We start from the raw sequence: 11,171 nt of genomic DNA on the forward strand, positions 1-11,171 counted from the left end.
CTCTCTCTCTCTCTCTCTCTCTCTCTCTCTCCCTCCCTCTATCTCCCTCTCTCCGATCTTCTCACCTGGCAAGCTGGCTTCAAGCTGTTCTCAAGCTCAGGGGTAGGCAACCTTGGCTCTTTTATAACTCGTGGACTTCAACTCCCAGAATTCCTGAGTCAGCATAGCTGGGCTAGCTAGCTCTCTCCTGCCCTTCCTGTTTCCTGCTTCCTGCAGAGACGCAGCAAAGGGAGGAGCTCCGCCCAGTAAGCTTTTCAGCTCGTAGGACAGTGGTGGCGAACCTATGGCACAGGTGCCAGAGGCGGCACTCAGAGCCCTCTCTGTGGGCACGCGCGCCATCGCCCCAGTCCTAGGCCTTCAGCTGGGTTTTATAAAACCTTTTCGCTTTAGGCCTCCGCTGCCGTGTCAAAAAAAAAGGTTCAATCAATCAGTCAATTTCAACTTCTCGCGGGAAAAAAAAAGATCTTGCAAAGTTGGAATTGATTGATTGAACTTTTTAGTCCCACCCAGTCTGCTGTTACCACCACAGCCACGCCCACCCAATGGGCCACACCCACCTGGCACCCGATGATGCATAACTGGGTTTTGGGTTGCACTTTGGGCACCTGGTGTCTAAAAGGTTTGCCATCACTGTCGTAGGAGAACACACTCTCTTTTACACACACACACACACACACACACAGAGAGAGAGACAAAGAGAGAAGCAGGGAAGCGCAAGTGCCTCTCTCTGTCTCTCTCTGCAAATGGCAGAGGAGGCTGGGAGCCACAGGGGAAGGCTCAAAGAGCCGCATGCCACTCTGGAGCCGCAGGTTGCCGACCTGTGGTCTAGGGCTAGGCTACTTGCACCCATATATGCAGTTGATGCTCCAACAATCTGTTATTTTTCTCTATGCAGTTTTGGCAAAGTTAATCAAGACCTACGTGGATACTATCTGTAGAGGGGAAGTTCCCTGCCTGGAGAACGCCGTCGTGGCCTTGGCCAAGATTGAGAACAGGGCAGCCCTGCAGGAAGCTGTTGGTCGCTATGCGGAACTGATGGACCAAGATTTGCAGATACCCACCGAGAATCTCCAGGAACTTCTGGATGTACACAAGAAATGTGAGGAACAAGCCCTTCAGATGTTCATGGCTCGTGCCTTTAAGGATGATAAACATCAGTTCCAGGTTGAACTCATGGTAGGTAATTGTAAGAGACAAACAATCATAGACAATGTTTATTTGCATCAGAAGCATCACAGTTAAAATAAGGCATATGATACGACATAAAATATAAGATACAAGATTAAAATATCTACAAGTTAAATAATTCTTGCCCAGAAACTAGCAACATTAATTGCATGATCAGGACACAAAGGACAGATGTGATCAGGACACAAAGGACAGATATACATATCTGTTGTCTGCTTGTCACCACAATCGCAAAAGGAAGAAGCTACATGATAGCCACATTTGTGCAGATTGTCTCTGGATTTTGTATCCATGCACAGTCTATTCAACAATTTCCGTACTTCACACTTTTGCCAGACTTGAGTGCCAGCTTCTCTTCTGATTCCATCAGCTGATGGTTCTTTGTAGCTTTCTATAGGCCCTCTACTCATAGACAGTATTTAGGGCTTATGGGTCCTTGGGATCTGGTATCTTGGCCTCCAGTATTTTCTATATAAGAGCAGATACGTAGACAATATTTAAGACCTGTGGTGGCATATAGTTGGCCTCCAGTAGTTTCTCTATAAAAATACAGAATATAGTATTCTTGTTATAGTTTCACACAAGTTGTGTAAATGTTCTTCATCAATTGGAGGATGGCTGCAGCCAGGTGTTTAGAAACATGCCTGATTGCCTAGAAGGATAAAAAATGGATGCTGGAAGGAACATCCAGGATGATTGACAGGATGGCAAGCAATATCATCAGCCTTTTTGGACACTTATGTTCCTGCTCTAAGAATTCACTCGCAGAATTCCAGAGAATTCACTCGCAGAATTCCAGAGCCAGCAGTGCTGGCTGTGGAATTCTGGGAATTGAAGTCCGTACATCTTAAAGCCACCAAGGTTGAAAAACACTGCTCTAGTTCAATTGAAGGAAGAGCATCTGCAATTTCAAATTGTGATGAAGCTCTATTTAATCATGGGAGACCACCCAAATCTATGCAGTGTAAAAAGATGCATTTACCGTATTTGTCAAGGCTCACCTCTTGCTTTGTTATATTTTATCCCTACCAGAAAACTGTGGAGAGCAAAAAGGAAGAATACTGCAGCAAAAATGAGCTGAAATCTTCTGAAATCTGTTCAGCTTTATTGAACTCACTATCTGAGAACTTGGAGAAGAACATCAACGACGGAAGCTACTCCCGAGCTGGTGGCCACCAGGAATTTCTAAATGACCTTCAAAAAGTGGAGGAACAATTCTTGGAGACACCTAAGAAAGGAATAATGGTACAAAATGAGGAGGGTTGCTAAATTAATACTCATTTTGTCTTTTTGTTGCCCACTTGATAGCTGTGCCATCCTCCAGGGAGATTGTTTAGTGCCTAACTTTGACAAAGCTTCCTTTTCATTGCTGGCACTCCAGATTATTCTTTTTGTCCCCCTTCAATCAGGCAGGGAAGTTCCTGAGAAAATTCCTCCAGGGCAAGGAAGTCATCGGCAAAACCATCCTTAAAAGTGACATAAGCATTCAAAAGAAGGAGAAGGAAATAGAAGGTAAAAGCGTGAACAAGTTGTGAAATGATGCTGGGCTGTTGGTTCTGCTTTGAAGCTGGGAAAAGACTTGTTTATCTTTAAAGCTATCACTAATTGGGAAAATGCTTTCCTCTCTACCCCAAAGGAGCTTTTTCAGGAGCAACTGGACTTTCTTTGTTTTTCCTTGAAGAAGTTTCGCTTCTCATCCAAGAAGCTTCTTCAGCTCTGACTGGATGGTGGGGAATGGATGGGTTTATATTTCTTGCAGACAGCTGGTTATTTGTCTTCTTTTAGAGCAGGGGTGTGAAACTCAATTTCATTGAGGGCCGCATCAGCATTGCGGTTGCCCGGGGTGTGTGTGGCTACTGGGTGGGCGTGGATGGAGTGGGTGTGGCCTACTGGGTGGGCATGGCCAGCTCTACATCGTTCGCGTCAAGGGGGCCTGTGGGGGCCTGGGCAGGAGTGGGACAGATCTAAGGGTCTCTGGCAGAAGGGGGTGGGACCAAGGCAAGCGCCAAGGCATGGTCCATTTCTTCATTCCTCACAAACGGTGACGCCTCCCCAGCATGCACCCAGGGGACGGGGACGACGCGGCAGGGGCTGGTTCCTCGCTGTTTCCAGACGGCTTTGTGGAGCTAAGACTGAATGCCTTTCAGCATAGATGGCCACCACAAAATTGTACATTGGCTCCCGGCCAGCCTGGACCAGGGCCAAGGCAGAGGGGGCCGTTCCCTCACTGTTTCCAGGATGGCTTCGCAGGCCACATGACACCACTTCACGGGCCGCATCCGGCCCCCGGGCCTTGCGTTTGACATGTCTGCTCTAAGTGGCCTCAAGGACTCTCTAAAATAATGCAAATGTCCAGCTATCTGCAAGGAATATAAATCCTTTGACTCCATACTTATTTATCACGTTATTTGCATACTATCAAGTCTAGCCACCTTGCACGCCCCTTGCAGATGTTTGTTCCCCCCCCCCCCCCCCGGTTTTAGATGAAAAAATGAAGGCCAAAGCCAAAGAGCAAGAACAGGAGGCCCAGGAGCAGGAAATGGAAATGTTGAAAGAGAAGTTGGAGGCCCAGAAACAGAGTCATGAGATGAACCTTCAGAAATTAAAGGAGAAGATGGTGGAAGAAAGGAATCAGAGAAAGGCAGAGAACGATAAGATGATTGAACAGAAACTCAAGGTAACACTATTATCTCAGCAACGGTTTGCTGTAGTTTGGCAGTCAGGTGTTAACAAATATGCAGACTTTCAAAACTGAAAAGCAATAGATTTAGAATAAGTACAGGTAGTCCTCGACTTACAACAGTTCATTTAGTGACCGTTCAAAGTTACAGCATCACTGAAAAAAGGTGACTTATGACTGTTTTTCACACACCCACAACTGTTTTAGCATTCCCAAGGTCACGTGATTTACCTTTGGATGCTTGACAACTGAGTCACATTTATGACGGTTGCAATGTCCCAGAGTGAGATGATCCCATTTTGTGACCTTCTGACAAGTAAAATCAATGGGGAAGCCAGGTTCATTTAACAGTCGTGTTAATACCTGTGCCAAGTAAGGTCCTAAAATGGGGCAAAAACTCACTTAATAAATGTCTCGCTTGGGAACAGAAATTTTGGGCTCAATTATGGTCGTAAGTCAAGGACTATCTTGTATTGACAGTGAAGATATTGAAGTGGACAGTGTAAAAGCAGCAACAGTCAGGAAATAGGCCATGGATGAGCACTTGAAAGAGGATCTGTATCTACAAGGATCTACAAGGATCAGAACTGTGTATTTATTTTCCTTTGATTTCTGATTTCCAACTGACCTCACGCAGGCTGGACAGGGACCTCCAAAGGGCTGGATGTGGCCCGTGGGGGGGGGCATAAAATGGCCAGGTCTGTTCTTGAACCTGGTCTGCAATGCTAAGTCACATGTTTTGTTTTCAGTCTAATAACTTTGACGTTTGCTCTGTCTGCAGGAACAACAAGCTTTCTTGAAAGAGGGTTTTGAGCAGGAAGCAAACCAACTGAAAAAGGAGATTAAGCAGCTCAAAAAGGAAAATGAAGCCATGGAAGAACCAAGTTGGATCAGCTCAGCTTTGGAAACTCTGGGAAATGCACTCGCTGACGCAATGCCCATAATTTGGGATAAAGTTCTGGATGCATTTCCTGAACTGATCAAGTATTTCGAATCAGAACTGATATTCTTATTTCAAAAAGTTCTAGGAAGTGCTTCTACTTCCTAGATTCTTTCCCAGGAGGTGCCTCTACTTCCTAGATTCTTTCCCAGGAAGTGCCTCTACTTCCTAGTTTCTCTCCCAGGAAGTGCCTGTACTTCCTAGATTCTCTCCCAGGAAGTGCTTCTACTTCCTAGATTCTCTCCTAGGAAGTGCCTCTACTTCCTAGAAATGACCTGGTTGCATTCTTGCTACAGTTATTTTAGATCCGTTCTGTACATTTAAATTCATGCCATTCACATTCATTCTCAGACTTTAGGGACATTTCTTTAAGAAGCTGGAGATTTGATTTCAAAGCTTCATAGGCTTCTTGGAATGCCACAAGTTAAGTTCAGGCTTTATGTTGAGCTCCTGTTTGTTTTAATCTTGATGTTTTGAATCGTGTCTGCAGGGGTTTATATAAAGCCCAAATTTGAGCCCATCACTTAAATGCTAATAGACCGGCTCTTTCAACACCCACCCAATTTAGGTGCTACATCTGAATGCTCTTTGCATAATTTATTTTACTTTCCCTGACAATATTGATCAGTGTTTTTCAACCTTGGCAAGATTTAGACATCTGGACTTCCACTGCCAGAATTTCCTGGGCACTGATACGGATTTTTAAATATTTTCTTTAATAACAGTTTTATTGTGTTTGTTGAGTGAGAAGCCTATTTACACTAGTTCATTAACAGAACTTCCAAACTCCTAGAGTTCTGAATATTTTATTTTCACTGTTAACCTGTGCATTTAACCTTGTTCTTAATTCTATTTTTAACTGTTCTTATCCCACTGAAGCATGGGATAACTAAATATCAATGTTTTTGCATTGCAACTGAGGCACATTAAGAAAGTACTTGCTTTAGCATATGACACCAGTGAGATTGGCAAAAATGTTTAAAAATACTTCAAATAACTGTTGGAAATGCAAACATTATTGTATCTGGTAGACATACCCTAAAGCAAAAAGATTTTGGGTTAAAATACATTTATGGTTGGAGAAAATGACTAAAAAAACAAATAGACTTTAAACCAGAATTATTTTTGTTAGGAATAATAGGAGCAAATTATGAGAAAGATTGCAGATATTTAATATTACACCTACTAACGGCAGCAAGAATTGTATTTGCCCAACACTGGAAAAATGAAAACTTAGCAGCTGAAGAAGTACTAATTAAGAAAATTCTAGAATGTGCAGAAATGTATAGATTGACTTTAAAGATAAAAGAGAAAGAAGACTCCGTGTGCTTTAGAACATGGGATAATTTCTATCAATGGCTTGAAAAACGAGTCAGAGAGAAAGGAATGTGATATGTAATTTTGAACATATATTAGCAAGAAGGCTATTGAGTGATCAATTAACATTGTTTATGATAATTAACTATTATCTATTATTGTTTGTTCAATACATGAACCCAGACATGCTGTTTGCTAAATATTGAGAATGTTATTTTGAAAAAACCCAACCCTAACCTTAATCCTAGCCCTAACCCAAATCCCAACCCTGACCCCACCTTATTCCTAACCCTATAAAAACTAATAAAATCTATACAATAAAAAAAAACCTTGCTTTAGAACTAAAGTTCCAACATAGATTTGAAAGACAGCTAGACATTTTTGACAACCCATCATGGCGTTTTCAACACCTGCTCAACCTCCGGGTCTGCAGCTAGACAGAAAATCCAAAAGTCTGGCACGCCTATTGATGGGAACCACAACACCATGGAAGGATCTGGTTGTAATCAATAGTTCCCGTGTGGGTCAAACCATGAATTGATCCGTCAAATGCTGGATTTGTTTTTCCCTGGTGTGAAGAGCTCTGCTCTTGGGATTAAATCACATAAATTAAGAGAGCCCTAATTGGCATAGCTTTAAACACTTGTGAAAAACCAAAGATCATGATCATTAGCAAGCAAGGGACAACAAGCAATAAAGTATTACCATATTAAGGGTGGCCCTCCCAGAAGCGGGTTCAGTACTAAAATATTACAGCCCTTGCCCTGTACAGTATAAAGTCCACATAAGTTGGCTTCCTTAAGCTTTTAAATTCTTGTTCTGCATTTCAGAAACACGGGAGAAGAAAAATATCGGTTTCAAAAGCGATTCAGTTATTTCTCAAAACAAGGCATCCATTTTTTTCAGGCTTCTGCATGGATTTTTTTTTAAAGACGTCCCTGCTTTAAGAGTTGTATAATTTTTCAGGAGTCTTTTTTTTTTCCTTCAAAAGAAGTGAGAAACTAAAAGCGGGCTGGAAGAGCAAAACAAGATAATTAGGACAAAGTCCCAGGCATTTGCAATAAATTCACAAATCAGCTTGGGTTGGGTTGCCCGAGAATCATTTAGAATATAGATAAGAGATGGAACACGCTCAGATAATAATCTAGCCCCCAAGAGATTTATGTTTCCTGATTGAATCAAAGTTGGTTCCTTTTAGCTGAGCTGGGAAGACTTCAGATTAAGGGGGTAAACATGTAGCAATTCATTTCTTGGAGGCTGGATGGAGGATATATTTATAATAAACAGCTACATTAATTGCTCTTTGTTTGTATACTAGTGCAGGGGTGTCAAAATCAATTTCATTGAGGGCCGCATCAGCATTGCGGTTGCCCTGGAGGTGTGTGTGTGGCCTACTGGGTGGGCGTGGATGGAGTAGGTGTGGCCTACTGGGTGGGTGTGGCCAGCTCTACATCGTTCGCATCAAGGGTGCCTGTGGGGGCCTGGGCAGGAGTGGGGCAGATCTGAGGGTCTCTGGCAGAAGGGGGTGGGACCGGGGCAAGCGCCAAGGCATGGTCCATTTCTTCATTCCTCACAAAGGGTGACGCCTCCCCAGCATGCACCCAGGGGACGGGGCCGACATGGCAGGGGCTGGTTCCTCGCTGTTTCCAGACGGCCTTGTGGAGCTAAGACTGAATGCCTTTCAGCATAGATGGCCACCACAAAATTGTACATTGGCTCCCGGCCGGCCTGGGCCAGGGTCAAGGCAGCGGGGGCCGTTCCCTCACTGTTTCCAGGATGGCTTCGCGGGCCACATGAAACCACTTCGCGGGCCGCATCCGGCCCCCCGGGCCTTGTGTTTGACATGTCTGTACTAGTGGCTTGCTCTGTCAGTGAGGATGGCAGCATTGATGGTGGCTCCACTCCTTTGTAGCACTGATGCTGTTACGTAGTTGGATAATGAAACGTCTGCAAGAAACAACCAAGCTCAGAGACCACCAGGGACCATACAAGTTGTAGGTTGTTGGTGCAAACCCCATGTAGCTCATGGCTTTCAACAAGAGCAGCAGCACAACCGTACCAGTAACATGCTTGAACATATAATGAGTTCCAATAACTCCAGTCCCCCCCCCTCTTTCCAGCCTTTCCTCCAAGTTATGGTGTGACAAGTGGCAATTCCTTCCCAACACGTCTAGTAGACGGTGGTGCCGCACCCATCTCCTCTCCTTCTCTGCAGTTTCAATTTGTGCACTTTTTAAAACTATTAACAGCTTAGGTACAATATCAGATGCATCTGTATTAGGTTTTTTTTTATAATCACAGTGCTTAAAATATTTATCAGCAACATATTGTCTGGGTTTCAATGTCTAATTTACTAATACATATTAAGTTCCTTTCGCTCTACCTCATTTATCTAGCCAATTATAAAAAGTATTCCATGTTCTAAACTAAACTGAATCTCCTTTCATTATTATTGTCAATCTATCCATTTCTGCGCACTCTTAAGGTTTTTTTAATGAACGCTTCCTCCGCTGGTAATTCTTCATTTTTTTCCATTATTGAGTAAATACAATTCTTGCTGCAGTTAATATATGTAAAATTAAATAAATACACTCTCATCACCACCTACAATTATACCTAATAAAAATAATTCTGGCTTAAACTCTATATGTTTTTGTCATTTTGGCTTAGATACAATATTGCAGGGGGATCTCTTCAAAATAGTAATAATAACAACAACAACAACAACAATAATAATAATAATAATAAAGTTGGAAGGGACCTTGGAGGTCATCGAGTCCAACCCCCTGCTCAGGCAGGAAACCCTATACCATTTCAGACAAATGGCTGTCCAGTCTCTTCTTAAAAACTTCCAGTGTTGGAGCATTCACCGCTTCTGGAGACAGGTTGTTCCACTGGTTAATTGTTCTAACTGTCAGGAAGTTTCTCCTTAGTTCTAGATTGCTTCTCTCCTTGATTAGTTTCCATCCTTGCTTCTTGTCCTGCCTTCAGTTGCTTTTCAGAATAGCTTGACTCCCTCTTCTTTGTGGGCAGCCCCTGAGAGATTGGAACACTGCTATCATGTCCCCCCTCGTCCTTCTCTTCATTAAACCAGACATCCCCAATTCCAGCAACATCTTGAGCAAGTAACCCACGATGAAGCAACCAACTCAAACTGCTAGCGACTCCACTCGGTAAAAAAAACTGACAATAAAGGTTATCTAAACCTAAAAATCGCAACATAAGACGCTCACGTCCGTTACATTCACACGTGCGGATGGCACACGCGTTTATACAAAAAAAAACCCAAACCGCCGACGCGTGCAAACCACAGTGAAAAGATCAGGCTGGGAGGGGGCGTGGTTCAGCCAATCCTCCCTCTTCTCTCTGCACCCCTCCCCTCCCCAGCCAGATCTTATTCCCCGAAGTTGGCAGGCGGAAAGGTTTCCAGGATTTGTCCCGCCTGCCCAAGAGGCTGGCCCCTTTGATTCCTGCCGCCGCTTCTTGATAAGAGCTCCGAGGCCAGCGCGGGAGGAGCAAGGTCGCGGGAGGCCTGGGAAGAGAGCTGGAGGATCCCCGGCTGATCTCCTTTGCAAAAGACGGTAAAAGGGGGATCCGGGAAAAAGGGGAGACGCTTATCCCCACCTTCCCCTCCGGGCTCCGGTCCTTCGCCGCAGCTGCAGAGGTTTTTCTGGACTTGAGGTTGGACGGGACCCCCTTGCGGGCTCTAACCCAGCAGTTGGGAGGGGAGGGGGTCCCGGGAAACAGAGACGCCCCCCTGGAAATTGGGGTGGGGGGAGTGAAGGGCTGGCGGGAGGGTCCCTTGGGGGGGGCAGAGGGGTTTCTCCGGACAGGTGAGGGCGGGGTGGGGTGGGGTGGGAGTGAGGGTCTCCCGGGTGAGAAATGCTTCTGGGGAAGCTGCAAGGAAGGGGGTCCCGTTTGGCCCCTCACTGCCATCAGTCCGGATCTGCCACCGGGTCTGGCCAGAGGGGTTTCTCCGGATAGATGAGGGGGGGATGGGGGTCTCCCGGGTGAGAAATGCTTCTGGGGAAGCTGCAAGGAAGGTGGTCCCGTTTGAGCCAGGTGAGGTTTGGGGGCCAGAGGGGTTTCTCCCCATGGGACAAGTTAGGGCGAGGGTCGGAGGCAGGGCAGGGTCCCGAGGTAGCTGCGGGGAAGGGGACTTGGGGACCCCTCACTCCCTTTTGGACCGGGTCTGCCACCGGGGTCTGCCTTGGCCCTGAAGACCCTCTGCCCTTCAGCTGAGTGGCTTCTGGAGATCTGGGGGGGAAGATGGCTTGAGAAGGGATCTGTTGGGGGATTACAAAGCCCATCCGCTCACTGGCCTGGGATGGGCCACTTGATGTCACTCGGAAGTCACGAACTTGGGGAAGGGTCTTTGTTGCTCCTCCTTTGGGAGCTCACTGTGAAGAAAGTGCTGCAGCTGCCCCATCCTCTCCCCAGCTGCATCTCCCCCCCCAAAGCCAGGATGGAGGCTCCGGTGTGCCTGGTTGAGAACAAGAAAAATCGCCTCCGTGTCTCTTCGGAGGGTCTCCAGTTGCTCTCGGACATCCGGAATCCGGTGGTGGTGGTGTCCATCGTGGGACTCTACCGCACGGGAAAGTCCTACCTGATGAACAAGCTGGCTGGCAAAAATTCAGGTGAGAAGATCTGAGATGAACCAGGACAGTATGGACCAGGGCAAAACCTGGGTGGGAAAATGAGCACACACACCCAAATCTGGGGTTTTCTGCTCCGATGGAAAAGGTTGTGCTTTCATTTTCCAAAATATCCTTTGTTAGTGATCCTGTGACAAGGGACCCTTAGAAATGATGTGATCTTGCAGACGTTTATCATCCCTTTTATGATAGTAATAATAATAATAATAATAATAATAATAATAATAATAATAATAATAATAATAATAATAATAATAATAATAATAATAATAATAATAATAAAGTTGGAAGGGACCATGGAGGTCATCGAGTCCAACCCCCTGCTCAGGCAGGAACCCTACACCATTTCAGACAAATGGCTGTCCAGTCTCTTCTTAAAAACTTCCAGTGT

The 11,171-nt window shown here is 45.2% G+C and overlaps 2 protein-coding genes across 2 annotated transcripts in view; both read left to right on the forward strand.

The window, feature by feature from the left end:
- The window catches only part of LOC107296021 (guanylate-binding protein 1), a 13,379-nt gene extending 7,414 nt beyond the window's left edge, over nucleotides 1-5,965 (forward strand). Inside the window, exons 7-11 of the mRNA XM_015825360.1 lie at nucleotides 896-1,176; nucleotides 2,221-2,433; nucleotides 2,598-2,700; nucleotides 3,672-3,865; nucleotides 4,650-5,965. Of these exons, the coding sequence (XP_015680846.1) occupies nucleotides 896-1,176; nucleotides 2,221-2,433; nucleotides 2,598-2,700; nucleotides 3,672-3,865; nucleotides 4,650-4,916 (1,058 nt within the window). The 3' untranslated portion in view covers nucleotides 4,917-5,965. The remainder of the gene's footprint in view (nucleotides 1-895; nucleotides 1,177-2,220; nucleotides 2,434-2,597; nucleotides 2,701-3,671; nucleotides 3,866-4,649) is intronic.
- A 4,625-nt stretch (nucleotides 5,966-10,590) lies between these two features.
- Nucleotides 10,591-11,171, forward strand: part of LOC107296018 (guanylate-binding protein 1-like) — a 14,640-nt gene continuing 14,059 nt past the window's right edge. The window contains exon 1 of the mRNA XM_015825355.1: nucleotides 10,591-10,762. Coding sequence (XP_015680841.1) covers nucleotides 10,591-10,762 — 172 coding nt within the window. The remainder of the gene's footprint in view (nucleotides 10,763-11,171) is intronic.

Source organism: Protobothrops mucrosquamatus, unplaced genomic scaffold (genome assembly GCF_001527695.2).
Source record: "Protobothrops mucrosquamatus isolate PMUCROS unplaced genomic scaffold, P.Mucros_1.0 scaffold2603, whole genome shotgun sequence".
Classification (NCBI taxonomy): Eukaryota; Metazoa; Chordata; class Lepidosauria; order Squamata; family Viperidae; genus Protobothrops; species Protobothrops mucrosquamatus.